This window comes from Lontra canadensis, unplaced genomic scaffold (assembly GCF_010015895.1).
Source record: "Lontra canadensis isolate GAN:19392208 unplaced genomic scaffold, GSC_riverotter_1.0 scaffold65, whole genome shotgun sequence".
Taxonomy (NCBI): domain Eukaryota; kingdom Metazoa; phylum Chordata; class Mammalia; order Carnivora; family Mustelidae; genus Lontra; species Lontra canadensis.
Window position 1 is genome coordinate 1,638,191 of NW_022631059.1, and position 27,648 is coordinate 1,665,838.

Consider the following 27,648-nt stretch of genomic DNA (forward strand, 5'->3'; position numbering starts at 1 on the left):
TTACTGATCTCGGCGAGGATCCAGAACGTTCTTCCAAGGCATCCTGTGCGTTCCATGCCCTGGGATTCGTGCAGAGCCCTGTCCTATTTGCAGAGCCGCTGAGGGATCCTGGATGGAAGGGAGAGAGGTGGGTTGTTAAGGCACCTGCCTCCTGGTCGCTCTGCTGTCCTGCTTTGTTTGTTTGTTAAAGATTTTATGTATTTATTTGACAGACAGAGATCACAAGCAGGCAGAGAGGCAGAGAGAGAGGAGGAAGCAGGCTCCCCGCTGAGCAGAGAGCCCGATGCGGGGCTCGATCCCAGGACCCTGAGACCATGACCTGAGCGAAGGCAGAGGCTTTAACCCGCTGAGCCGCTGGTGCCCTGCTCTCCTTTGTGACTGCATTTCTCAGGCTCTGCTGGAAGCATTTACTCGTTCATTCTTCGTTCATTCCCACGTTTCGCACTGGAAAGGACAGAAGTCCCCCTGCTGGGAGAAGAGAAAGTCAAGAGGAAGGGGCAGGGGAGTGACAGGAGGGCAGAGTGGACTGGGGTGAGAGGCTGTCCTGCTGTGGCACCGTGGGGAGGGCTCCGACTGGGAGCAGAGCCTCCACGCCCCCAGGCTGCAGGGGGACCTGCGGGTCAGGGAGAGTGCGATGACGTGTGAGGAGAAGGGCGCTCAGTGTGGGGCCTGTGGGATTTCAGACTGAAGAGAAGCATTAAATGTGCTCAGTTTTGATCCTGGGAGGTTGGGGAGGTTGGGGAGGTCTCCCTGGGGCTCCGGAGTGGGAATGCAGGGACGTCCCTGTGGTCCCCGGATTTCGGGGTTTTGAATAAGTGGGAAGCTGGGAAGGTGGTGCCGGCAGACGGCCTGGGCCCGCGGGCGCTCACCCCCACATTGGCCATGCTCCGGCGGCCAGGGACCAGGGAGGTAGGCGAAGTGTGCTGGGCAGATGCGCGCGTACCCGGGAGGGTGGGCCTGGGGGCGCCAGAGCTGCTGGGGGAGAGCCTGGCACTCGCTTAGGGAGGCTGCGTTGACCCTCCTGCCCTGTTGTCAGGGGAGCCGGCCGTGTCTTTTCTGGGGTCAGTGTTTTCCCTGCACCTTCCAGAAGAGCAGTGACCCCTGCGATGCTGCTGGAGCTGCAGGCGGGGCCACTCAGACCCTCTGAGTCTTCGGTGTTTCGTAAGTGGGAGGTGCGAGGTCCAGGCCATCCCAGGACACATGAGGTGGAATGGAGTGTCCAGGACTCGAGGTGGGGGGATGTCTGCGGGAGAGATCGCCTTCGCTCAGAGGGTCTGTGATGGGGCCAGAGGGTTAGGACAGTGCGTGAGCCATGGGGTGACACTGGAAGCCCCGCGTGGTGGACCTTGGGGTGGAGGGAGGTAGAGGTGGCCCTAGCGGGGTGTGGGGACCCCAACCCTCCCAGCAGCCGGGTCACCCAGCACTTGTGGGCAGTGTTTTTCTTGCTGTGGTTTTAAGTGACAGTGATTCTAATGCTGATGTGGAGAACTGGACAGTGGGAGTGCTGTGCATCTCCGGAGACAGACACACCCTGGGGCACATGTTGGCCATGGTTTTTTCTCTGACGTAGGTAGCTAGACACGCCCACGGGACTGTCACAGAAGTCGGTCCTCTGTGTTGTTACGCAGCTGTCTTTTCATGTTGTGCATCAAGGACGCGCATCCCTGCCAGGGCACAGTGGGAACGCGTTCCTCTAGCTGGTGTGTAGTGTCTCGGTGTGAACGTGGCCAGTCAGCGGCACCTGTCCCCCGCCGGTGAGTGTCGTGCTGCGCAGAGACCCACGCCTGCAGTCTCTGGGTCAGGGGACATGCGTCACAGTATTGGTGTGTCAGAAGAGACCCTCGCCCAGCATTGTATGCCCTGCACCCAGCCCGTCCATCAGGGGTGTGGGTGAGGAGAGTTACCGTGTAATGTGCCCATTTTTGCCCACTCCGTGAGGCCGAGTATCCTTGCTGTTTGGTCCGTTGTGGTGTTTTTGGGAATCAAAACAAAATTGGTGTTTTTGGAATTGGTGCCTTTTTGGGCCATTTTTTATTAAAAATTGTTTTTGAGATTTTATTTTTAAGTAACCTCTACACTCAAGGTAGGCTTGAACTCGTGACCGTAAATCAGGAGACGCGTGTTCCAGGGATGGAGCCAGCCAGCTGCCCCGTGGCCGCTTTTCTAAAGTATGTAAGACAGGTGCGGCCGTAGGTAACTTAGTCAACTTTTTGGACAAAATTTTGTTCATTACAGAAGTTCAACCTGTGTGGACACGTTTGCTGAGGGAAGACCCCACCCCGTCCCCCATCCGCAGTCTCCTTCGCCAGCCCGTCCCGTGGCAGGCGGTTCTGCCGGGTTGCGTGCCTGCACGTGTGCACACGTGTGCACATCTGGGTGAGGCTCGTAAACGCAGCATCTGGAGAGTGCCAGCCGTTGCCGTCCTGAGCTTTGGCAGGACGCCTGGGAGAGGGGACTGTGACGTGCGCTGGGGTCCTGACTGAGCCTCAGGCCATGGCCTGCCTGCCCTGGGGCCGTTCTGTGTCTCTGCCCCGACGGGCGTGGGGTGGGCGCACGGCCTTCTGTGCGTTGCAGGTGCACGACGTCGTCGTTGGCAACTCTGACACGCTGTGCGCACCCCAGGTCTGGTGTTTTGTTTTCATCAAGCGTTTCGGATAGTTTCTGTAACCTTTAGCATTTGAAAGCATGGACAGCACAGAAAACCAGTTCTCTGTGTGCGCGTCAACCAGAGAGAACACTAGCCCCCGATTTTATTTTTCTTGGCTGATGGCTCTCACGCTGGTGGGCTTGTTTGCAGCTGGTCTGCGGAGTGCGGCTGGAAGCCATTCTCTCCTCCCGCCTCCTGGAGCAGACACTGGAAGGCGGCCTGTGTGGGTCAGTCCTGCCCCCAGGGAGCTTACACGGAGGGGACACAGCCTCTGGGAGCCACAGACGCTGCGGTGGAGCCTGGGAGACGGGCTTACCTGAGGAGGTGTGGGTGGGTTCTGGGAATGTGGGCCTTGAGCTGGCTCCAGAGGCAGCGGGGAAGAAGGAACATTCTAGAATGAGGCCCTGTGGTGGGCAGGGGCCCTGCGGCCGGTGTCTCTGAGGTGACGCTGCAGAGGGAGCCCGCCGTGGGAGGGCAGCCCTACCCTGGGAGCTGTGGGAAGCCACCGAAAGCCGCTGGGCAGGAGGGCTCCAAACCGTCCCTGCGCCGTGAAGGGAGGCTGAGAGCGCCGCTGCGTGTCCTCGCGCATCCCTTGTGGCCTGTGCCCTCCGTGTTACGGATAAGCCGGAGTTGCCCGTCCTCTCCTCTGCGCTCTTGGGTTCCCCGTGTTTGGCTGTCACACATACAGCTGCTGCGGATGGCTGTGGGTCAGACATCGTGAGGGGGAGCACCTCGCGGGCATGGCCCTGTGGCGGGGTGTGCGGGACGTGGCCTGGGGCTGCGGGACGCGTGCACACCAGCAGCGTCGGGCGTGTCGGGCACGTGGGGTGGACGTGTCCTGCCTTCGGCCGTGTGGCAGGTGTGTTGAGTCACGCTGTGACTGAGGAGTCAGCCACTCCTGAGGCGGCAGGCGTGTTGGGGGACCCGCCAGGTGGGCTAATTCACACGCGGGTTTGCTGTCTGTTGCCTTTGGTGAAATGTCTCTTCGCGTTTGCTGCCCGTTTTTTGGAGAATTCTGTTGTGGATGCCTTTTGTTGGACGTGCGCCTCACGAGGACCTCCTTCTGCCCCGTGGTCTCTCATTCCCTTGGTGTTTCTCGAGGGCGGGAGTGTTTCTTCTTCTTCTTCTGCTTTTTTTTTTTTTTTTAAATATTTTATTTATTTATTTGACAGAGAGAGAGAGAGAGAGATCACAAGCAGGCAGAGGAGCAGGCAGAGAGTGAGGGGGAAGCAGGCTCCCCGCGGAGCAGAGAGCCTGATGCGGGGCTCGATCCCAGGACCCTGAGACCATGACCTGAGCCGAAGGCAGCGGCTTAACCCACTGAGCCACCCAGGCGCCCCGGGAGTGTTTCTTCTTGACGATGTCTGACTTACCCGTTTGTGTTCATGGGTTCTGTTTCTGGGGTTGTGTCTAGACTATCTCTGCCTAATCCAAGGTCCACAAAGACATTTTCTCTCTGTTTTCTTCCAGAAATTTAGAGTTCTAGGGCTTATTACATTAGGCCTGGGATCCATTGTGAGTCACTCTCGGTAGACGGCGTGAGGCAGGGGTCCAAGTCCGTGCTTTGTGCATGTGGAGGTTCCCTTGTTCCCTGTTTGCTGGAAGACTGTCCTTTTCCCGTTGAATTCCTTTGCACCTTTGCCAGAGGTCCTTGGTTGTCCGAGTCTGCGTGGGCCTGTTTCTGGACTCTGGTCGGCCCCGTTGCTCTGTGCCAGCGTGCTGCCCGTGCTGGCCCGCCTCCACCGCTGCGGCTTTCTAGCACGTCTGAGACTGGCAGTGTTGGCCTCAACTTCGTTCTTTCTCGTGGTGGTCTGGTGACTGTAGGACCGTGGGTTTGTCTGTGAGTTTTAGAATCGGCCTGTCCGTTTCCCCATGGAGGGCCGCTGGGATACTGGCGGGTTGCGCTGCCCGCAGGTGAGCTGGGGAGACCCGGCTTCTTAACCGCTGGCTTCCCAGCCTGCGAGCGAGGCCTGGCGAAGCTCTTCACTCTGGTCCCCTGCCGCGTTTCCCAGCCGCGTTTGTGGTTTTCAGTGTGCTCCGGTGCCCTAAGGTTTGTGACAACGACGTCTGTGTGTGCAGACGCCGCACATGCTAGAACGTGAAGTGGGTCAGAGGCTTCATCTTCAGCTCGCGATCAGAAACGCAGTAATGTCCCCGCTCCTCGCCCTCGAACAACCACGTTCCCTCCGGTGCCGCTCCTTGCTCCCGTACACGCAAAAATGAAAACATTCTGCTTTACGACACTAAGCAGGTTTTGAGAGAACGACGCCCTGTGAGCACACATGCCCCGAGGTCACACCGCAGCTGTTGCTGGGTCCTGCACCGCCTGGTCTGTCGGCACTGCGGGAGCCCAGGGGCAGTTTCCCAGAAATCATGGTCAGCTTGGTGCGGTTTGGGCAACTGTGACGGGGCCGCGACCCTGGGCAGCTGCTCTTGAAGGACTGAAGCCCTGGGACCAGGGTCCAGGTCACGGCTCACATGTGGATCCTTTGGAACCAGCACCCCAGCATCCCCCAGCAGCAGCACAGTTGGGCACAGCTGGTGTGTGCTGTCCCCTCCACACTAGACCGGGGAGGTGGCGTGTTGGGCCAGGACACAGGAGCCCCGTCCACTTGCGTGTCCGAGCCCCGCTCCCCCACTTCCTGGAGTCACAGTTCCCCCACGCTTCAGAGGCAGAGAGCCACGGGAGTAAGAGGAGCTCTCGGGCTGTGATTTATGTCAGCTTTACCCGTGTCCGCATTGGCTGCGGTATGGCAGCAGGGCCCAGGGCCGTTACCCTGGGCTCCTGGGCCTCGGGGACACTCCTCCTGCTTCTGTGGCCACAGCCTGGGGCCAGCAGGTCCCTGGCCCTCTGCACCCTCCCCAGCTCTTCCTCGCGGTTCCGGATTGTGGTGTGTGCGGCTCTCGGAAGTGAAGCCCGCCACTGTGTTTCGGACTGAGCTTTTGCCCCTTTCCTCGGCTCCTGTCCTGGTTCCGGCTTGGGGGACAGTTTCATTTTGCACGTGGTTAATTGGGGAGGGTTTTGCCTTTTGAGTCTTCCTGGACTCTCGTCCTTGTCTGGCAGTAACGGGGCACTGGAGACCCTCGTGGCGGTGAAGGTGAGGGCGGAGGTCTGGTCCCCCTCAGCCGGGCGACCATTCCCTGCTCCTGTCATCACAGCCCCAGCCGTTCCCCGAGGGAGGTGGCCTCCCAGGCCTGCGTGTGAAGGGCCGTGGCCGGCCAGGCGGGGGACGGCGTGGCGCCCGCAGCTCCCGGAGCTTGTGCGGAGGCGCTCCCCTGAAGTGATGTCTTCCAGGTGGAGGTTCCCAGGCGAGTCCAAAAATGCCCGTTTAATTTGTAGCGTAGCTCTGGCTGACCTACATTTTGGTTAAAAATACAGTAAAAACTGTTGGTATGAAGGGATCACGGAAACTGTAACATTTGGTAAAAACCTTGAGTTTATCTTAAACTGTGGTGCTTGAGGGAAGGATGGGGTCCGTTCTGAAGGGCTGGCCGTCTGCTCCAGTCTGCGTGGCAGGAGCGGCGGTGGGGACAGCCCGCGTGGGGTGCCCCGGCCTCCCCCACAGCTGGTGCCAGGGTCTCGTGCGGCTGAGCGTGGGAGGCCCAGGCTCTGCCAGACCGCGTGGCCCTTGGAGCTGCTGGTGGGCGCTGACGCCGTGCTCTGTGATTTTAAAATCTGAGCTTTCACAGCAACGAAACCCAGAAAATAGCCCCGTAGCGTAAGCAACAAAGACATTATACATTTGTCTTGGATGAAGTATCATGGAGCTCCTGGAAACTCTGTTTTTGAAGAGTGTTCAGTGACGTGGGCACGACGCACGGTACGAGTGGCCTCGGCCTGCGTTCTCGTCCCCCGGCCGGGCACATGTGTTCTGCGTGTGCGATGGCTGGAGGGCGCGGGATTTCAGATCTCTGCTGTCCGGGTGCGTCTCTGAGTTTCTCAGGTTTGCTGCACAGACTTGCTGTTCCCAGCAGGGCGTTAAGTTATGAAAAGAGAGCACCCGAGTTCTTTTCTGTCTGCTTGATCGGGATGGCGGCTCGTGCAGACAGGCTGGTTTTGGCTCCTGCGTGTCCTGAGCCGAGGCCCGCCCGTGGCTCCTGAGTTGTCTGTGAACTGCCTCCTGCTTCTGGGATTGGCCACCTTGGCCAGACAGGCTTTGAAGGGTCTTCAGAAATGAAAGGAGTGTTTTCCGTGTCTGCGCTCCGGCGGGGAAGCGCGCCGTGGGCGGTCCTGCTGCGGGCTTCGAGGGCGTGTGTGTGCCCAGCGCGGTTCAGTTGTGTTTGCGAAGGAGGGCACTGTGGTGTGTCAGGTGGTCCCTCTTGGCTCCTCGCCGGCCTCAGGGGCCCCAGCTGTAAGGGGACAGTGGGCCACACACACGGGAGCCCCTCCCTGAGCCCGTCTTGCGCCAGCAGAGAGGTGGGCGGGGGCGGCCTCCGGGGCTGACTTGGAGACAGAGTTGTGTTCCTTGGCCTTTGCAAGAATAGATGTTGCCCAGCAGCTTGTCTGTGTGAGATGAGTGATCACAGCGGGAGGTTACAAGGTCCGGGACTGAGATTGTGACATCAACGTGTGGCGTTGGATGAAGTTTGACGCGGCCGTCGGCGCAGTGATTGTCGGGCCGTTGTGCTCTCCGTCTGGCCGGTGATGGCAGCGCAGCACAGCTGGGGGCCTGGGAGGCAGCGTGTGCCCAGCACAGTGCCCGTCCCCACGTGCACGCGGCCTCCCCTCGGCTTCCGGAGCCGCGTGGCTGTCCTCGGGGTCACGGTTGCTCGGGGCCCCGCTGTGGCTGTGTGGCCGGTCACTTTGGAGCAGTCGCCTCCCCTTCTCTGCAGTTGCGTCTGTCCCTCTCCCTTGTAGGCTATGTCCCCACTCGGGATGTACTTTGAGTGCCGACCTGAGGTCACGTTACCTACTGAGGGTCCCCAGGTTGCTTCCCTCTCTGACTTGGCTCGTCACCACAGGCACGCTGCACGGTGGTGGCGGTCTCGCACTGCTCTGGCGCTGGGCGCGCCCCCTGTTCTCCACCGCGCTGGTCCCGTGGCTGTCATGTGACTGTTCCTTACTCAAATCTTGCGTGAAGTTTCGTGGAGGTGGCGCTTGGAGCAGAGCGGCGGCTGACCCCGGGGCACGCGCATCGCCGCGGTGCTGACCCGCCTGACGCGGGGGCGGCGTCACAGGGCCCTTGCCGTCCCTCGTCCCTTCCCCGCGCCGCCTCAGCCACTAGCTTCCGGAGGAGTCCGTGCGAGGAGGGAGCGGGGTCTCCGGCCAGAAGAGCGACTGGTGACGAGGGACAGCGGTCTTGGGAGATTGGCTCGGGAGGGCGTGGCCAGGCTGCGCTCTCCGGCTCCGCGGTGTGCTCGTGGGCTCCCAGGCCGGAGCCTTCAGCGTGGTGGTTGCTCGCGGCCGCCGGGTTCTGTTTTGTCCTGTTGTTAGATTGCAGCGTGGTTCACCGTAGACGGACGTTGTAGAGGGAGGCCTGCGTGGCGTAAATGTGGTCCCTCTGGATCGGGGTCATAGACGTGAACCCAGGAGGAGGCTGCCAAGTTTCCACGACCTGCTGTCGGAGGAGCCAGGGCCCGGAGGTTCAGGGGCTCCTCGTGGCCTCCCTGGGGTGGCTCGGGCTCTGGTTCAGTTCAGGAGGGCAAGTCCTGACGCGGCGTGGTGTGTGGTCGCGGGAGGCTCTCGGGCAGCCCTTCCTTCTTGGAGAGAGCGGCCTCCGTCCTGCCCGCGGCGGAGACGCGTCCCTTCCCGCTGGGGCATCGCGGCCCTGGGCTTCTGCAGGCCTTGCGTGAGCAGGAGTGTGCTGCTTGTTACATACTTTGTCCTGGGAAATGGAAGAGTTTGACACGAAAACAGACTATTTCTCGTGGAATCGACAACATAATTGTTCACTGGTTCTCGAAGCCGAGATGAAGCCAGATCTGGCGGGACTTGTTTCCCAGTGACATAGCTGCAGCCCCGTGAAGTGAGCCTGCCCGCTGTCTCTGTCTGTGTGGGGCCGCCAGGTTAGCCTCCGTCACGGTGCCACCCCCACACCCAGGAGGGAGTCCTGTTCCCAGGAGGACTGCTTGCTTCAGGCTTCGTAGGACCCTAGGCCGTGGGCAGACTGTGTCTCCCAGGTCCCAGCCCGCCCGCTGGGCAGGAGAAGTGAGGGAGGAGGGGCTGAGGGACCGGTTGCTTCCACGACTCCTGCTATCCTAGGATCCTGGCCACAGCCGGGAGTCGTGGCGTGAGTGCGTGGCCGTCCTGGTGGGGATGGTGCCTGGCCGTGGGGCCCTGCACCTGGCTTCCGCCCCGGAGGGTGCGTGGGCCTTGCTGCAGGCCGGTGCCGGTGGCCATGGGGCAGGTGGTGTGGCCTACAGAGGCTTTGCTGCCGGGCTGACTGCTGGAAGGAAGACTCCCCTGCTGCTGGAGTCCTGTGGAGAAACCTCGCGTGCTCTCCCGTCTCGGAGGCCGTCTTCACTGGCAAGTGGGCTTCGAGTTCAGAGACTTTGCCTGGCTTATGGCTCCTGCTTTCTTCTCCGAGCTGTCAGGCTGCCCAGTGACAGGGTTGGCCCCTTCACTGGCCATGTGCAGGCGGCATGTCTCCTGACACCACGTCTCCTTTGTCCCCAGGTATGGTCCTCGTGCGGAGCGAGAACGGGCAGTTGTTAATGATTCCCCAGCAGGCCTTGGCCCAGATGCAGGCCCAGGCCCACGTGCAGACCCAGCCTCAGACCAGCATGGCGGCCCGCCCTGCGACCCCCACAAGTGCCCCTCCCGTCCAGATCTCCACCGTCCAGGTGAGTGCATGCGTGCCGGGCGGTGGCGGCCCATGGGGAGTCCGCAGGCGTCCTGTGAGGGCAGAGAGGGGCGGCCACATGCCGCCCTCCATTGGGAGGCTCGGGGAGCTGGTGCTGCATCCGTGCTCCGCAAAACCGTGACTTGGTGGCCTAGACTCCATCCTGTCCTGTCCTCTGCTGTGACTCTACCTCCTGTGCCTCAGTCTCCCCTTCTGCAAAGTGAACCCCGCGTACGTCAGCTTTTCCTGTTGTGGAGGCACGTGGGGGTGTCAGTAGATTGTATGCCTCCCCTCCACATGTAGTTAGGCCTTTAGGGTTAGCTCAGGGATCTCTCCCCGGAGACCTGGGTCGGGGGCACGGTCCCCCAGTGTTAACATGTCTTGTCCACACCCCGGCTTCCGTTTGAGCGCGTGCTGGCATGCTACCCATGTCTCCGTCTCCCAGACCCTTTCTGCCTGGGGCTGTGAGTCTGTTGTTCTGACTGGTGGGCCAGTTAGTACCTGAGGTGGACACTGGGGGGGCTTGACATTCCTGTGATACTGGCTGTGTCCCCATGGTGGTGAAGGCCCACACTGCAGACAGAGGCCTTGGGTGGGCTGAGAGAGCCACGTGGTGCCCCGTCGTTGAATACTGGGGACAGCTGAGAGCAGTGTGCTCCAGGCCCACGGGGTCATGGGAAGCCAGGTGCACGCTATAGTCCGACTGCCGGTGCCACCCGCTCGGGACTCGTGCCATCTTCCCCTTGGCTTGAGGTGTCAGTGGGCCACCCGGTCACTCCTTTACTCCCTCGTCTGCAGCGATGTGGCCCCTCCCCCCCACACACAGGGGACACGTGCTTCTTGGTTTCTTAGTGCTTGTGAACAGGAGTACAGGAAGCGTGCCCAGGGACGGTTCCGGATCCTCGCTTTCTTGACAGCCTGTGGCTGGTAGACTTGGCTGAGGAGGCCTAGCGATTGCTCTGTCACAGCACACGTGTCACAGCACACACGTGGCCGGTCACACGCTTTTCCTCTGCTAAGAAGCGCTCCAAGTTGAGGTGGCCCTGCTGGTGACCGTAGCTTAAGGCCTGACGCATGGGCCGTGGTGTCCGGGTCTGTGCCGGGGCGGGGAGCCTGCCGCGCGGGCCTCAGGAAGTCGCTGTCCCTTGTTGCTCCTGTCAGACGACGCTCGCTTGTTTCTCAGGCACCCGGGACCTCCATTATCACGCGGCAGGTGACCCCAACGACCATAATCAAGCAGGTGTCTCAGGCCCAGACGACGGTACCGCCCACCACGGCACTGCAGCGCTCGCCCGGAGTGCAGGTGAGGGGCCGCGGGCGCGGTGTGGGTGCTGGCGGGGCCTCGCGGGGTGCGGTGTGTGTGCTGCGCCAAGCTTCGGGAGGCCGGCATCCTGAAGACCGTGTGTTTTCTCCCAGTGCCGACAAAGGACAGGTCAGGGTTCCTTTTCTTTGGAGCCACGTGGATTTTCCTAGTGGCAGCGAGTTTAGAAGCTTCCCGCTCTGCCGGAGGTGTGGTGAGAAGCGCCGCTTGTTGACGCCTGGTTGAGGCACCTGTGAGGCCGAGGAACCCATGGTGTGGACGGCGCAGGCCCGGCTCCCGTCGCCCTGTCTGTGCGGGGGCGAGGATGGGGGTCCCGTTGGGGAGCCGGGTTCCTGTTGCTCGGGTGTGCCACGTGAGCGGTCAGGGCCTTCCAGAACTGGCCTTGGCCTGCGTGCTGGCCACCTGGCTGCCCTGTCCCTGGCCCCCCCAGCCCATGCCCTCTGCCAGGGACAAAGCCCGGTTCCAGAAACGCTCCATGTTGGCTTGCCGGGGTTGGTGTGCGTGTTTGTTCTTAAAATGGTGTCTTCAGCTGTGGGAGGGAGGGAGCTCTGGAGGAGGCCCCGAGCCCTCTTGGCGGGTGGTTTGGCTAATGCCGACGGCTCAGCCTCTGATCTGGAAAGCCGAGAAGGGCGGCCGTGCGCCGGCGAGGCCGGCCCCTTATCATAGCAGCAAGCAGCTGCTCTGGGTGGCGAGGTCAGAGCCGCTGGAAGCCACATGGTTCTGAGTGGCTCTGCTCTGAGGGTGTCCGTGCACGTCCGCCGCGAACGCGCGGTTTACAGCATGACCACTTGGTGCTGGGCGTCTGCTGGGCGCCGGGGCCGCGTCGCCGTTGTTGCTCGTTGCTGTGTGTCCCCAGCGCGGTGCTCGGGGTAGGCTCTGTTCCCGCTTCCCGAGAGCGGTGTGGGATGGGAGCCCCGGGGTGCGGGGTGTCCGGACGGTGGCTGTGGTCTGGGGCTCCCATCCCTCCGGTGGCTTCTCGTCTTGTGCTGTTTGGTGTCTGCGTGGGTGACGTTGCTCTCCGAAGCAGTGGGAGGAGCCCCAGGAGCTAAGTGGCGGCCTTGCGTGTGGCTGGAGCGCTCCTGGACGCTTCCTTGGTTCGCTGTCTGCATGCCGGGCTCTGCCTGGTGGGCACGTCTGAGTTGCAGTTACAGCACGAGGCCACTTTCCTGACAAGGTCCTGAAGCTCGCGGTGCGTTTGGCATCACATTTAGGGGAAAGTGAACTGATCGAAGTAGGCAGGCCCCATCTCCGTATCCTACAGGGAAACGCACATTTGTCGGGCCGTCGGAAGAGAGTGCAAGGGTATATCTTGAGGTAGAGGGAAACCCGACAGGATGAGAGGTGCCTGGGCTCTTTCTGGGCATCAAGAAGCAACCCCTGTCCCCCTGGCTGCCCGGAGCCAGCTGCGTGGTGTGGCCTGCCACGCTTTCTTCCTCTGTAGCGTGTGGCGGTTCTGGCTGCAGCGGTGGTGTGTGTGACAGAGGACACGGGCTGTGAGGAGTGAGCTTGCCATCTCCTCCTGCTCGCACTCGTCGCTGGAGACCAGTGTCCGCAGCCGGGATCCCCTGGGGCCGGGCGGACTGTGCTGATGCTGGCAGAGCCGGCGGGCACTCTGGCGGAGCGGACAGGCTGCACACAGCTGAGCTCGGGGACGCTGAGTCCCCGAGCAGAAGCCGCGAGAAGGTGGTGCTGGCAAAGTTGGAGGGACGTGCAGGGCTACGTTTATGAATCAGATGTGTCTAGTGAGACAAACCAGTAAATACTCTCGTGACGTCTCACGTGGAAGGAAACCTCGGGGCTCCCCAGGGCTGCAGTTCGGGTCGCCGGCGATGTGTTGGCCTCCATGAGTGTGTTCAGTCACATGCCGCTCCCTGCTCACACCCGCTCCCCTGCGGGCACACAGACGCTCTGAAAGCCCCTTTCCGTGCTGTTTCCACGAGACCCGCTGATGCAGAGCATGGTGGCTGGTCAGGTGGCGGAGGCACTGCCTGCCCCCCCGCCACCTGCCCCGAAGTGACACTGGTGACCACCTCGCGTGCCCAGCCTTCCCTGTGTCTGGCCTCTGCACGAGCCAGGTGACACATTTTCAGTTGTAGTTTCTCTGTTTGGCCTTTTGTTTCTGGGGGAAAAGCTGATTTACGAGGGCCACTCGTACGCCAGGCTGGGCCGTGTGCTGGGCTTCCTGGCTCGCGGTCTCCGGCCAGGTGCGCCGTCTCCCCTTTCCTCAGTGTGCGGGTCTGGGGCCCTGGGGGCTCTTGTCTGGGGCTCTGCCTGCTGTGGGTCTGGTTTCCTTCTGGGCACATGAGGCCCGTGTCAGCAGCACCTGTGGTCACCTCGAATTTTGGACTCTCGTAGCCTCAGCTGGTTCTGGGTGGCGCGGCCCAGACGACTTCCCTCGGGACGGCGACGGCTGTTCAGCAGACGGGGACACCTCAGCGAACGGTCCCAGGGGCCACTACCACCTCCACAGCTGCCACGGTGAGTGCCCCCTTCGGGGGTGGGAGAGAGGTGCCTCGAGGCTCCTGCTGTCCTCGTCCACCTGCCCGCGGCCTCCCTTCCTCCTGGGCCTGGGGACCTTGGCCTCTCCGAGGTGGGGTGTGAGGCCAGCGGCCTCAGAGGGGTGGCGGGAAGGCCCTGTCCCCCTGCTAGGCTTTCGGGCTGTGCAGAAGTCCACCGTGAGAGGAGCCCTAACAGTGGCCTTTGAGGACGGTGCCCGTGGACTGTACAGAGGCCACTGTCTGTGGAGCGGTGCCGTGTCCCCATTAGTCACACAGCAGCGTCCTACGTGTGTCCTCTGGCCCCCGGGGTTGGACTTTATTGGGCTCCCCTCTCTGGTTTTGTTGCCCAGCGCTTTCCGTCGTCTTCAGTAGCTGAGTTTAACTTAATTCCGTGTAGCGTGTGCTTAGGGAGGAGCTTTTCTCTACGGCGCCGCAGCGTTGTGTGGAACTTCTTGCGGTCCCTCGGTCCCGGCCGCGGTGGTTCTCCCAGTTACCGTTCCAAGGGTCGAGCTGCCGGCCGAGTGCGGGGGGCGGACTTCGCTGTGCCCTCGGCTGGCGAGCCGACCCCACGGGCAGCCCCGCGAGAGTCCTGCGCTTTCTGGGGAAGGAGAAGTGCAGGCTTCGTAGACGCGGACGCGCGTTCCCGTTCGCGGGGGGCCACACCAGGGACCCGCCTCACCGCTCCTTCACTCGTGTCTTTTTTAACTTGGATCCAGGAAACCATGGAAAACGTGAAGAAATGTAAAAATTTCCTGTCTACGCTAATAAAGCTGGCTTCGTCTGGCAAACAGTCCACGGAGACCGCCGCTAACGTGAAGGAGCTAGTGCAGAGCCTGTTGGTAAGAGCGCAGCCCCGAGCCCCGGCCTGAGCGAGTCTGTGGGACACACGGGGCGGGGTGGGCGCCAAGCAGGGGACGTCCTACCACAGGTGTATGGCCCCGCCGCGCCCTCAGCCTGGGCTGGCTGTCTGGGGACCTCACAGGCAGGCCACCGTGGGGGCCTGTGCCCCGCACCCCGACCCTTTGCAGCCTCCGCGATCGCCAGCCTGGCCTGCTGCCCGGGGCGTCCACTCGAAGAGGGCAGGCCCCACTGATGGCCACTGGAAGGCGTCTGGTCGGCCTCGGGAGCATTTTTAAATGCACCTGATAGAGGGTGTTTTAAGAGGCTTTCTCTCACGTCTCTGCTCAAGCGTCTAAAATGGAGATTTGCAAACCCTCCACAGGTGGGAAGCAGAGTCTGTGAGGCCCTGTGTCCCGTCTCCAGGCTTCCCCAGTGACTGAGTCACACCCGATCTCACAGCTGCTGCGCTCCCTTCCCGCCGCCCCTCCTCCCCAGTCCCACACACGACACGGCATGGAAGGGCCCTGGTTAAAGACCCCTGCCACAGGTGATCGGCGCACCAGCGTAGGGAACCCCCAGGGCCCTCGAGAGCCTGACTGCCACGCACGATCCTGGCGCCTCCCCTGCTGCCTGCGGCCTCTCCAGCCAGGGCTCCGTCAGCCATGGGCGCTGCGCCCAGCGCTGTCTCCTTTGGCCCGATGGTCCCTCCTTGCTCTTCTCTCTCCTTGTGGCTCCTTTGTTGACGAAACCTGGTGGTCCGATGTCTGGGCTGTGGACGCTCTCGGACTCTGTGCTGCTGGGGTTTGGGCTCAGGTTCTTGGCTCTCCGGGCCTTCCTTCCCGGTGCAGCCATCCAAGAGTGGGTGGCAAAGGGGAGACCCTCACCCCCGGGGTGACGAGCTGAGGGACAGTCCTTCTCAGAGATGCTTCTGGCTCCTTCGAGGGGCGGCCTGTACCTTGCTCGTGGCCCGCGCGGGTGTCGTCCGGAAGGAAAGCGGTTGTGTTCCTGCAGAAACATGATTCTTTCAGACCGTGGGCTTAAATATTTTCAGGGAACTTGGAGATTGAAAAATGATCTTACCTCCCAAGAGAAACAAGAATTCCTGGCTTTTTGTTTGTTCTAATTGTAATAATTCCACCTTCTAATGAAAATTTCTAATGAAATAAATGTCTCTCTCATCTCCACGGTCCCTTGTCTGTAGTCCACACTTTCCTAACCGCCACCCAAGGAGCTGCTTGCTCTCGCTGTCCCTCGCTTCCCAGATGGTCCGGAATGGCACCCCCATCTCCCCTCTGTGCTTTTGTCAGGGCCAGGACCCCTGTTCCGTCCTTGTCACAGGCCCTCGTGGCGCTCTGGACAGTGCTGGCGGCTCCCCTCTGACATTAACATTCGTTAGCTCGGGGCTCGTGACACTGATGCCAAATAAGAGGGCACAGGTCGGGCAGAAGCTCATGTTCTCCTGTGGGGCTCGGGTGCCGGCCTTGCCTCAAGGATGGCTTGTGATGTCCCAGCCCTGCCCCCCTCTCTTTCCCTCCCGACCCTCAGACCACACTTGCTTTGGTCTCTAGAACAGAGTCATGCCTCCCGCTGTGCCCTGGGCTTCCTCCAGGAGGCTTGGTGTGGGTCTTTGGTGTAGGTCGTTGTCTCTTCTTGTGACGGTGTCCCTGACTTCTCCTGTGCTGTCCCCTCTCTTCCCACCCAAGACCCAGCAGAAAGGACACTGATTGCCATTCAGGACACTAGCACATCCTGAATCACGGGGTGCGTGTGTTCACTTCTGTTTACGGGAGAATGTTGTTGTGGTTTTGTTTTTAAGGATGGAAAGATCGAAGCAGAAGATTTCACTAGTAGATTATACCGCGAACTTAATTCTTCACCTCAACCTTACCTTGTGCCTTTCCTGAAGGTAATTGTGCAGCCCCCGTGCAGCCCTGCACACGGGTAGGTGGCCGCGGGCCTGTCGGAGGGGGGAGGGGAACGTGGGTGTCCCTGCTGGGCTTGAGGGCAGAAAGTGCCCTGTGATGCTTGTGAAGGTTCTCATCAGGAGGCGCTTCTGTGCGATGGGATCCTCCTGACCCCACACCTGCAGAGGTGGCGGGGAGACGAGTGCCAGGGCGGAGGGGGGTCACCAGTGGGGAGCAGGGGCTTGGGGCATCAGGGCTCTGACACCCATGTGGTTGAGTGGTGGCTTGCTCTCAGAGCAGCAGGTTTCTGGGTCTGTGAGGAGGAGCGCCGGTGCCCGGGCCCCGCCGACCCTGCATCTGTCTTTCCGCCCAGAGGAGCTTGCCTGCCTTGAGACAGCTGACCCCCGACTCCGCAGCCTTCATCCAGCAGAGCCAGCAGCAGCCGCCGCCCGCCTCGCAGGCCACCACCGCGCTCACGGCCGTGGTGCTGAGCAGCTCCGTCCAGCGCACGGCGGGGAAGACGCCAGCCACCGTGACCAGCGCGCTCCAGCCCCCTGTCATCAGCCTCACGCAGCCCACACAGGTTGGCGCTGGCAAGCCGGGGCAGCCCACGCCGCTGGTATGAAGGCGAGAGCCTCACCCGTCCCCCCACTGCCCACCTCTTACAGCCATTGGCCACGGCTCAGGGAGCCTCCTCATGGGAGGCAGGAGAGCTCCAGCTGGGGAGGCGTGGGTGCTGCCCGGACCGGTCGAGCGCGAGCCGGAGGCCAAGGCCCTGCGAGTCTGGGTTCGTTCTCAGGAAGATGAAGGAAACGTGGGCTGCGAACCCATGGGCCCGTCCCCCGTGTCGTCGGGGGTGTCCGTGCTTTAAACGGACATGGTGTGTTTGTAGGGACTCTTCAGCGGTGTCACCTTTGATTAGGAGCAGCGGCCCCAGGTCAGGAGACAGCGTGTGCCTGGTGGCGGTGCGTCAGGCAGAGGGTGGGGGATTTCTTGTCTTGTCTCATGGCCTCGAAGCCCGCTGTGCAGCCACAGTTCGGGCCCCGGTGAGCTAGAGCTGCAGGTTGCCGGTCACTGATTCACGGCGCGGGTCCCGGGCTCTGGGCTCGCAGCTGGAGGAGGGAGATCTTTGCTGGGAAGAGCGTGTACCTGTGCTCGGTGGCTGGGCTCCCCAGAGGAGATGAGGGAGTTCGCGGTTTTTGTTTTTAAATTTTCAAGGGGATTTTGTTCCTTGAAGTTAAAAAATCTGCACGGCACAGGCCTCCTTGTCACTTGGTAGCGGGTTGTAAAATGTGTTTAATTGTAGCGGCTGCTTAACTGAGGAGGCGAGCAGTGTCCGCTGGGCTGTTTGCCCCCTGCTCGGGCGAAAGCCTCTGTCTTCGCGCTGACGGTGGTCACGGAGACTTGGAGCTGGTGGGTGAGAGCATCTCACCTGCAGGGCTGGGAACTTTGTTGCAGGGTCGGGGGGGGGGGCACGCAAAGGTGTGCGTGAGAAGTCAGGGCTCTCTTTCGTCCCTTTCAGGCGGAGGGGCAGAGATTTGTAAGCGTAGGGCTGCCCTGATCACCGGAGCTCATCTGCACGCAGGTGCGGTCTCAGAGAACCGGGCCGGTCGTCGTCTTCCCTTGAAAGCCTGGGGCTTCGGTGTGTGGTTGTGAACGGGTTGACCGGTGCTGGTGGTTTAGGGCCGCGGGCTGTCTCGACCAGCAGGGTCGCTTCTGCGTTCCACTTCCCTGGTCCTGCTGGGCGTGATGTGGCTCTCTGGGGGACTGCAGTGCTGTCCGGCCCAAACTGGCCCATTCCCTGCCTCGAAGCCTGTTGAGATGTAAACCTCAGCCTCTCCCGAGTTTATATGGCCTGACCTGACGTGCAGCACCTCGGGGCGATAGCCGCCTTGACTCTCCCGCCGGTGTGGGTCTTCAGGGTTGTTGTGGAGACAGTTTGGTCTCAGGGCACTGCCGTCCCCTTGGTGAGTGTCCCATAGTCTGGGGCATACGCAGCTGGACGCCTTCGTGGCATTTAGAGATGGGCGCTTCTCTGTGAAGCTCGGAGCGCTGCTGTGTGCGGGCGTGGTTCTACCCCGGCCGCGGGGCCTTAGACGGCTGGCTCCCCGAGCAGAGGCACGGGTGGGAGCGTACCCCCACCGACAGGGCTGCAGGCCGGGCTGCGCTGCGCGGGCTTGTGATCTGGGGCAGTAGGAACGTGGCCGGGGCTGGACTCCGCTCTGGGGGTGTCTCCCTGAGCTGAGCCTTGCGTGTGTGCGGACAGGTCCTGAAGGGGAGGGGGTTGGAGAAGTTCTTCATCAAGTGGGGCACTCGGGGTAGGACTTGGGAAAGCCGACTTCCCCTCGGTGTAGAAGGTGGCGCGCCTCTTAGAGTCCGTGGAGGAGGGAAGACGCGCCCTGCAGCCCCCAGCAACTGCATCCCCTCTGCTGGGATTGGGGGGAAGGTGTGAGTTCCACGCCAGACCGCGGAGTCAGCCCGCCCCCCCTCGCTGCACTGACCGCAGGACCGCAGGCCCCATGGGCGGCTCTGCCCCGAGAGCTCATCTCCATTGCAGCGCCTGACGGGGGGGTCCCGGTCCCGGCGGGGGTCCAGCGGGGTCTGGGGTGTGTGTTGGTGGCTCTGTGAGGGGGAGGGGACGTGCTGATGGGCCCGTGGCTCTGCCCCAGGTGATCCAGCAGCCGCCCAAGCCGGGAGCGCTGATCCGGCCGCCGCAGGTGACGCTGACGCAGACGCCGATGGTGGCTCTCCGGCAGCCTCACAGCCGCATTGTGCTCACCGCGCCCCCGCAGATCCAGCTGAACCAGCTGCAGCCGGGTGAGGGCCCCTGTGGGCCGGGGGGCTGCCTCAGACTCGGCGGGCAGGGGGGTCCAGGGTCAGACTCTGCTAGACCCGCTGGTTCTGCCCCAGGCCTCGCCTGCCCTTGGTAGAGCCCCGCGGGCTTTAGGAGAGGAGGCACCCGAGGCTCTGCCGTTGCCCACGGTTTCGGGTGGGGCGTCCGGCGCTGAGAGCCGCTGGGTGGCGGCAGGTGAGCGGGGCCGCCCCCACCAGGCTCAGAGCCCGCAGAGGCGTGCGCAGCGCCCGTGGCGAGCGGTGGGTATACTGTCAGCATCTTGCGTTGCAGTCCCCGTGGTGAAGCCCGCCGTGCTACCTGGAACCAAAGCTCTCTCTGCCGTCTCGGCTCAAGCAGCTGCTGCGCAGAAAAACAAACTCAAGGAGCCCGGGGGCAGCTCATTTCGGTAAGGAGCGGGCCTGCTTGCCCTGAGCACAGCGACCCGGGCTGTGCGGCGGGCGGGGGTCTGTGCCCGGGGCCGGCCTCGCCCGTAGCGAGGGCCACTCTAACCTCGATACCGTGCTCTTTGCACGCTTCGTTTTGACCTGCGTGTGCACGTTTTCCTGCAAAGTCCACGCAGGGAGGTTTGCTGCGGATACGCAGCGGGATGCAGAGCAGCGCCCTTCAGTGTCCGAGTTAACAGAAAAGCTGTTGCTGTGAGGTCACGTCTCAGCATTCTGCATGCTTCACGCTATAGTGCGGAACGCCTCCCTTGCCCTTCTTTTAACTTGGAAAGTTCCGGAAATTCTGTCCCATGGGCACTCGATGAGCAGCGGGGCTAGGGGCTGCAGGTCAGGGACGCACAGTACAAAGGCTGTAGGGTTAATGTGGGTGATGGTGAAGCCGCGGGGGAGGGCGTGTGTCTCGGGTTTTCCCGGGGCTGCCCCCTCCCAGACGGCATCCCGGAAGCTGGTGTTCAGTGGAGCAGGGTTGGCGTCAGCGGGGTGTGGAGGGCCGGTGCCCGGTGGGGTGGGGAGGTCGTCCCCGAGGGAGGGGCGCACCTGCAGGTCAGAGAAGTAAGAGAGCAAAGGCCGCTGGGAACCCGGGTGTCTTCCTGCAGGGGGAAGGGCATTAGGACGGCCCCCATGGTCCGGGGTGAGCTTGGGGTTCAGTGTCTGGACGCACATGGGAAGGAGATGAGGCTCGCCACCCTGTGCCCTGGAGACACCCAGAGTGGAGGCAAGCACACCTGGCGCTCATACCCCATCTTCTGAGAGCCGCTCTGCTCTCGCCACCCAGACGCCCAAGGAAGGCTGGTCCTGGGGTCTCTGCAGGGCGAGCTGGTGCATCTCGTTAGGTCAGAAAGCAATGCCGGAATTGACAGAAGTCACTGGAAGGGCCTCCTTCCCACTGCCCATGTCTGTAGTGACAGACTCAGTTAATGGCTCAGACAGGAAAGCACAAGCCCATGGGAATGAATAAACAGGAAGCTTAGGAGGAGAAGGGGAGCCGGCAGGGACCCCCGAGGGCTGCAGCTCGAAGCACGGCAGGAGGGGACCAAGGAAACCCAGTCCTCCACGGGGCTCATGGGACATTCTTGTCACAAGGGATGTGGATGTCCAACGGGGACACAGACAAGCCTAAAGACGCCTGTCCTGTGGCCGTGCAGGTGTCGCGGGCACGAGAGGCAGGTAAAGGCTGGAGAACATTCCAGGCTAAAGAAGCTGAAGACCCCCGCGGAGGGGTGGTTGTGAGCATGGCTGGTGGCCTGCTTGCAGAGGTCGCCCGGCTCCGTAGGGGATGATGGCTGTGGGCGCAGGGAGCCCCCATGGGGTGTTCCAGGGTGGGATGGGGGGAGGAAGGTTGGTAGCTTCCCTGAAGGTTTTTTGGGAAGGAAAGAGCCCTCCCCCCCAAACTCCCGCCTTTCTGTAACTGTGACTGTTTCAAGAATAAGTTAATGTTCTTTGACTTTGTAAAGAAAGGTTTCACTTGGGACAAACTCCTTGAAGCTGTGAGGACAGTGTTGCTGGGTTTTGCTCCCTCAATGTAGCCCTGACTGGGGGAGCCCTCCGTGCACGTCCTCACACCAGGACTCCTGGGTGAGCTTAACCCCTGCGGGTCTTCCTGTAGGAGAACCGTGTCACCTTGAGAGAAGAGCGCTAGGCTTCCTTGTTGAGGTGACGCCACAGTGCAGGCGGGAGCTGGCGGGACGCATGCCTGGAGGGTATCGGTGTGCTTTCTCCATGGGTCCCCCTAGGGCCGGCCCCCCCGAGGGCACCTCCTGGCGCAGCCTGCGCTCAGTCGGCGTTCTCTTCTCTGAAGGGATGACGATGACATCAATGATGTGGCCTCGATGGCGGGAGTGAACCTGTCCGAAGAAAGCGCACGGATATTAGCCACGAACTCTGAATTAGTGGGCACCCTGACGCGGTCCTGTAAGGACGAAACCTTCCTCTTACCAGCGCCTTTACAAAGAAGAATCTTAGAAATAGGTACGTGGGCGTGCCGCTGTCCCAGGCCCCTCGGTCTGCCCGCGTGGCCGTACTCCTCCTCGTGGGGCTGCCCTCGGCTGTGGCTTCCCAGCGGGGCGTGTGGGCCCCAGCGAGCACGCCTGGTACCTTGTCCTGCCTTTTGCCTGTGTCCTGCACGGTTGGTGCCGGTGGTCTGCAGGTAGTGGCAGCCATGTAGGCCACTCCCTCCCACTCCGAGGAGGCGCCTGGGCTGCCCTCACGTTGCTGCGAGCAGTGAGTCATGGACGTCTGTAAAGTGTCGCTCACCCCCAGGGAGAAAACACGGCATCACGGAGCTGCACCCAGATGTAGTGAGTTACGTGTCCCACGCCACGCAGCAGAGGCTACAGAACCTCGTAGAAAAGATATCAGAAACGGCTCAGCAGAAGAACTTCTCTTACAAGGTAACGCACTGTCCTCCAACACTTCCCTGCGCCAGGCGTTGGGGGCAGCAGGAGTGTCTCACGGAGCTCCGTGTCGGGAAAGATGCCGCCTCTCTCGGCCCACAGTGATCTCTGGCACTGTGTGCCCGGCCAGTGGAGGACGCCCCGCCTGCATGAGGGCACCCGGCAGGGGTCCAGCCTGGGTGGGGGCTGGGGTGGAGGTGGTGAGCCCAGCTTCAGAGGCCTGCGCTCCTGCGGCTGCCGGCCAGCCAAGGGGCACATCCTAGGGGCTTGGGCTCACACCTGGTCCTGGGCCTCGGACCACTGCCCCGTTTGGTTTTGTGGAGGATCCCCCGCCTCTAAGGGGTCAGCTGTGGGGCAGGGTCCGCCTGTCTTGTCCGTCCTTCACACGCTAGTACTACTTGGAGGGGCCCAACCCAGTGAGGCTGGTGCTGTGGGCGGGGCAGTTAAAATAACAAATCAAGTGATGCTGGAGCGTGTACGGTGGGATCACCTCTGAGCCCTGCACAGCTCGCCTGAGACTCGCTAGTCAGCATGTTAGCACCCGGGCCGGCTGGGGACCAGGGTTCCGGTGCACGGAGGGTCTGTAGGACCTGCCTGGGGAGGTGGGGCGGTGTGCAGCCTGTCCAGACTGGTCTTCAAATTTGTGACTCTGTTTTTGCCTTTTTGTAGGACGACGACAGGTACGAGCAGGCAAGTGACGTCCGGGCTCAGCTCAAGTTTTTTGAGCAGCTCGACCAAATTGAAAAGCAGAGGAAAGATGAGCAGGAGAGAGAAATCCTCATGCGGGCGGCCAAGGCAAGTTCCCGCACGTCACCGAGCAGGCTGCTCCCTGCTCCGGGCCCTGGGCACCCGCGCACACGCTTGGGGCTCTGGGAGGCCAGCGCGGTGCTAGGGGGCTGGCCCTGCAGAAGACGTGATGTATGTGGTTTAGGAGGGGCCACGGGTGTGATGTGGACCTGAAGTGCAGGCCGTGGTGGCTGTGGTGGCCGTGCTGGCCCCCACCTGTCAGGTTCCTGTGCCCGGCGGGCGTGGCGGTGACGGCCCCTGAGCTCTTCTCCAGAGAGCGTGACTTCAGAATAATGGGTGTTTTTTCCCATAACGTGCAGGCTAAATTTTCATCTTCTGACTGTAAATAAGCGTTTAAAAAAGTAGTGTATGTTCTGTCGTATGATCTGGACATTGTGTTGTGAATAAGATAGGATGCTTGTTAGATAGTAGACATTAGGTCATAACGTACTTATTTTTTACTTTAAAAATAGTCTCGATCCAGACAAGAAGATCCGGAGCAATTACGGCTGAAACAGAAGGCAAAGGAGGTAAGCGCTTGCGGTCAGAGTCTTTGCTCCGCGCCTGCGAATGGATTCTTACATAGACTAAACGTCCAGCCGAAGGATGGGGAGGAAAGCGGTGGCGTTTCTGCGACGAAGCTCTGAGGCGTTCGCAGGGCGCGGGCGCGGGCGTCCTACTGGACACGGGACGGGTCCCGCGTTGCAAGCCTTTGGCCCGTCACACACTGTGTGACCTTCTGAGCTTCTCAAGACGCGCGTCTGTGCTCACTTTATGGTTTTCGGGCTGCAGGATCAGCTTACCGCTACAGTCAGGACAGGGAAGAAATTGTAATTTAGACAAAGATCGTTTGATGTCTGTCGCTCTCGTGGTAAGCACGAGTCAGGTCATGAGATGACGCCCTCGTTTCTCTTTCAAAACGAAGATGCAGCAACAGGAGCTGGCGCAGATGCGGCAGCGCGATGCCAACCTCACGGCGCTCGCCGCCATCGGGCCCAGGAAGAAGAGGAAAGTGGACTCGCCGGGGCCAGGGTCGGGGACTGAGGTATGTTGTGGCGCGGCCGCCGGCGGGCAGGGGTCTCGCGAGGGCTTCCTGCCTCTGCCCTGCAGGTCGCAGACACGCCTGAGGGTCGGCCTTCCTGCCTGTGTGCGAGGCTCCCCCTTGGGCTGCTTGTGGGTCTCGCTGACTTGTGGGCGTGCCGTGAGCCGGTAGCTCTGTCCGCGAGGAGGTTCGCTGCCCGGGCCTGGGTGCTGTGAAGTTGGACCACCTGTGGAGGGAGCACGGGCAGACTCTTTCGGAAGCGTGGCCTTCCGGGGACGCCCGCTCCTCTGGGGCAGCATACGGGACACGGCCCTGAGCTGGACAGGGGCTCTGGCCCGTTTCTGTCCAAATGTTGTTAGTTTCCTGTGATGCTTCACATGGCTACACGCCCAACCTCGGAGTTTTGTTACTTTTGCTTCGATCGTTGTGGGAAGAAAACACGTATGGCCTTTCCCATGGACACGAGGTCACCGCTGCTGGCACCGGTGCTGGTGGTCCGGGCTGGCGCCAGCGTTGTTCCCCTCGCCCCGAAGGGCAGCGCCCGGCATTTCTTGAGGTGCGGCACACGGATGTGGGTTCTCCTCACTTCTCTTGACTCGTGAGGCCTAGCACATCTCCCTCAGTTTTGAATATTTTCCCTGAGTATAAAATTCTGGGTTGACAGTATTTTTCTCATTTAAGATTCTCTTCTACATCGTTGAATGAGTGGAGTGCACCCAGATAGGTGTCATTTAATTTTCGGGAAGGACACGTGAAGGATATGTGCACCCAAGGACCAGGCGCCCTTCGTGTTCTGCGCTTTCTCCCCTGTTCCCGGGGCCCCTCTGTCTTCTGCGACGTCTCACCTCCAGGGACACGCCCACTCAAATGCTCTGCTGTCTTGTTCCAGATCACAGAAAAGGGGGGAGGTTTCCCAGCGTGTTTCCCAAGATTGTAAAACTTCTTCTTCCTTTTTTTTTTTGTAAAGATTTTATTTATTTATTTGACGGAGAGAGACACAGCGAGAGAGGGAACACAGCAGAGGGAGTGGGAGAGGGAGAAGCAGGCTCCCCGCGAGCAGAGAGCCCGATGCGGGCCTCGATCCCAGGACTCTGGGATCATGACTGAGCCGAAGGCAGAGGCTTGATGACTGAGCCCCCCAGGCGCCCCACAAACCTCTTCTTAAACAGCTGTAGTGTCTGCGTGACCATCATTCTCCTGTGAAAGGGGGACTCTGTTGTCTCCCCCCCCCCCCCCCCCCGAGGTTACGCTTGTGGCCTGTGCCTGTGGCTTGTCCCTTCTCTGGCTGCTCTGAGAGCGCCGTCTTCATTTCTGCAGGTTTGTCCGGGTTGTCTCTGGACTGCGTTCTCGACATGTAGCCTGCTTGGGGTTCTGAGCTGTGCAGGTTGGTGTTTTTCTTCAAATTTGGGACATTGTGGTCTTTATTGCTTCAAAATTTTTTTCTGTTTTTTCGGTCTGTTTTTTCCAAGGGGGGTTTCCAGTTACACGTATGTTAGACCTGACGATGTTGCCCTTGGGTCTCTGACACTGTTCAGTTTTCTTCCATCTTTTTTCTCTCAGTCCTCACACAGGACGGTCCTGGTTTAAGTCTCTGGGTTCCCCGAGCACGCGGAGCCGCGGCGTCAGCGGGGAAAGCGTGGCGCCCACCCAGTGACACTCTGAGTGTCACTGGCGTGTTTGTGCCTCTGGAGTTTCCAGTCGGTCTTTCCCGGGGCTTCTGACTCTTGCTGGGGTTCCCTGTCTGCTCCCGGGCCGGCACAGAGGGCTTCCTCCTTGGCCCGTGTAGAGAAGCTGCTTTAGTGTGTTTGGGAGACCAGTGTCCGGGCCACCTCAGCGTCCGTCTCTGGTCACCGCTTCTCCCCCCAGCGGCGGGTCTCGCGCTCCCGTTTCTTTGCACATCTAGTGGTTGCTCCTTGATGCTGGATGTTGTCTGATGGGGTGAGAGGCGGGCTTCGTCTCCTCTGAGGAGTGCCGGCACTCCTGACAAAAGGCGCTTCCCCTGGACCCGTGTGCTTTGGTTTTCACTTTGCTGTCAGTGCCCCTGGGACCAGGTGGGACCCTCCCACGCCCCACCTTCCCTGCCCGGGTTTGGCCTGAGGCTTGGGTGCAGTGGCTGTCACTCTTGGGAGTAAGCTCTCCTCCCAGGGGAAGGCCCTCCGGCATCTGGCTGGGTGGGCTGGGCGGGCTGGGTGCCGGGGTGGGAGCCGGGTCTTCCTGCGGGCCGGCCGGGCTGCCATGATGCCCGTGGTGGCCACACACGTTCCTCACTCGCCGCTGAAGGTGCGCGTGCCGTCGCGCCGCCACGCTCTGCCTCTGCCCCTCTCAGCCACGCTCAGCGGTGGTTCCCGAGGGTCGGACTTCCGCGCTGGCGGTGTCTGTCATCTCTTTGGTTGTCTGTTTCTTGAAAAGAGAGAGCTTTTTCCCCACTGAGAATAGCTTCAACCTACAGGAAAGTTGTGGGAGTGGCACACAGAACTCAGTTTAACTTCTGGAGGTTGCGTTGCCTGCAGCCCTCACGGTGTCTCATGTGCGTATGTGTGTGTGCTGCACGTATGTACATACGCAGTCTCCCTGGGATGGATGCCCTGCACCCCCAGGGGCCGGCGCTGGGAGGCGCTGAGGGGCGCTGTTGGGCACTGTTGGGCACGGGGCCACACAGCCTCCCAGGCGCAAGGCTGCCCGTCCTCCCACCTGCTCCCACCTTGCCCACAGCCCAGCAGCATCTCCGGCTCCATGTGGGGCACCGGCAGGCACACCATGCAGTTCTGTTCTGGATGTCCTGCTCTGGGCAGTGCTGAAGGGGACGGGATTGCGTGCATAGGTGACCTTCACTCTGAGTCCGGTGACGGGCAGAGATGCCTCCCTCACGACGGGTCCTCTGTGGAGCCCATCACCTCAGGTGGCCCGCGTGTGGGGACCTTCCTGTTGACCTGCGCCATGGCCCCGGGTGCAGTCTGCTCAGCCACGGTCCCCAGCGTCGTCCCCTTGGTTCCGTCAGCGCGTGTCGGCACTTGGGGAGGACATGCTCCAGGATCCCGCAGAGGCTGCCCCTGTCCTCCACCAGCCTCAGCACCCAGTGCCAACGGCCGCCCACGCCCACCGCCACCATCACAGGGGCCAGTGTGCCGGTGTGTCCGTGGGCCCTTCTGCTCCTGCTAGTTGTCTCCTGCGCACGCAGAGCTCCCCCTCCTCCCTTCATCCGTCTGCTCGTTTGTTTGCTCGGCACCGTGGCAGGGACCGTGGACACCTGTTGTATTTGGTGGGTTGTAATCAATACTCTCGTTATTTCTAGATTTGGGCAGTGAAAGCTCCTTCAAGCTGGTTTCTATATCCTTTTGAAACGTCTCCCTCGCTCTTGAAGCATCGCGCTCTTAGCGGCATGAGTGGCGTCCCGGAGCCTCTGGTGCTTCCCTGCCCCCAGCACTCTGCCAGGAGCCCTGGTTCCCTTCGGGGGCAGGGGGCTGGTGTGTGGAGGCCGGGGTCTGAGCTGTGTGTGGGCCGGATGCTGTGGGGCTCCCGGTTTCCTGGCCCAGGGGCGTTCACGCAAGTTCAGGTGTGCACGCGCGCATCTGCCCTCCATGTCTCCGACGCAGCCTCTGCGCTCCTGCCGGTGCCCTGACTCCGGTCTGCTGATGGAGTCCTTGCTGATGAGTCCTTCTCCGTGAGAACGCAAGTTCCCACCATGTGCAGCGCGTCCAGTCGTCCGCTCAGCACGACCAGCTCCCCAGCCACTTTGGCTGCTGGGGTCCCGGTGCTGGGAGGGGCGGGAGGCAGATGGGAAAAGCATATTGATTAACTTTGACTCGGGTGTTAAGATGTGTCCGCAGTACGTGCTAAGGAGTAGGAAAAGCTTCCAGACCCGCAGGGAGAGCCGGGCGCGAGGCAGCAGCTGGCAGTGGAGCACGGGGACCTGAGCGGCACAGTGGGAAGAAGCAGGTCGCCAGAGACCGTTCTGGGGAGTTCTTTCGTACGTTGTTGCTTTTGCCTGTTTTTGGAATTCAGGGGGACACTTGTGCCTTTCGTCACCAGAGGTAGTGCTCCATTCCTTGTCCTTTTTTTTAGTTTAGGAGTATTTCCTTTTTAAAAAAATTGTTTATCTTGAACTAATTTAAGACTTGTGGAAAAGTTAGGGACGTAC

At 61.3% G+C, this 27,648-nt stretch overlaps 1 protein-coding gene across 1 annotated transcript in view; it reads left to right on the forward strand.

Moving 5' to 3' along the window:
* Positions 1 to 27,648, forward strand: part of TAF4 (TATA-box binding protein associated factor 4) — a 72,665-nt gene that overhangs the window by 37,580 nt on the left and 7,437 nt on the right. The window contains exons 4-16 of the mRNA XM_032878709.1: positions 9,264 to 9,430; positions 10,613 to 10,732; positions 13,106 to 13,228; positions 13,965 to 14,087; positions 15,905 to 15,994; positions 16,366 to 16,611; positions 18,662 to 18,809; positions 19,117 to 19,231; positions 21,088 to 21,257; positions 21,549 to 21,679; positions 22,352 to 22,477; positions 22,942 to 22,998; positions 23,394 to 23,513. Of these exons, the coding sequence (XP_032734600.1) occupies positions 9,264 to 9,430; positions 10,613 to 10,732; positions 13,106 to 13,228; positions 13,965 to 14,087; positions 15,905 to 15,994; positions 16,366 to 16,611; positions 18,662 to 18,809; positions 19,117 to 19,231; positions 21,088 to 21,257; positions 21,549 to 21,679; positions 22,352 to 22,477; positions 22,942 to 22,998; positions 23,394 to 23,513 (1,736 nt within the window). The remainder of the gene's footprint in view (positions 1 to 9,263; positions 9,431 to 10,612; positions 10,733 to 13,105; positions 13,229 to 13,964; positions 14,088 to 15,904; positions 15,995 to 16,365; positions 16,612 to 18,661; positions 18,810 to 19,116; positions 19,232 to 21,087; positions 21,258 to 21,548; positions 21,680 to 22,351; positions 22,478 to 22,941; positions 22,999 to 23,393; positions 23,514 to 27,648) is intronic.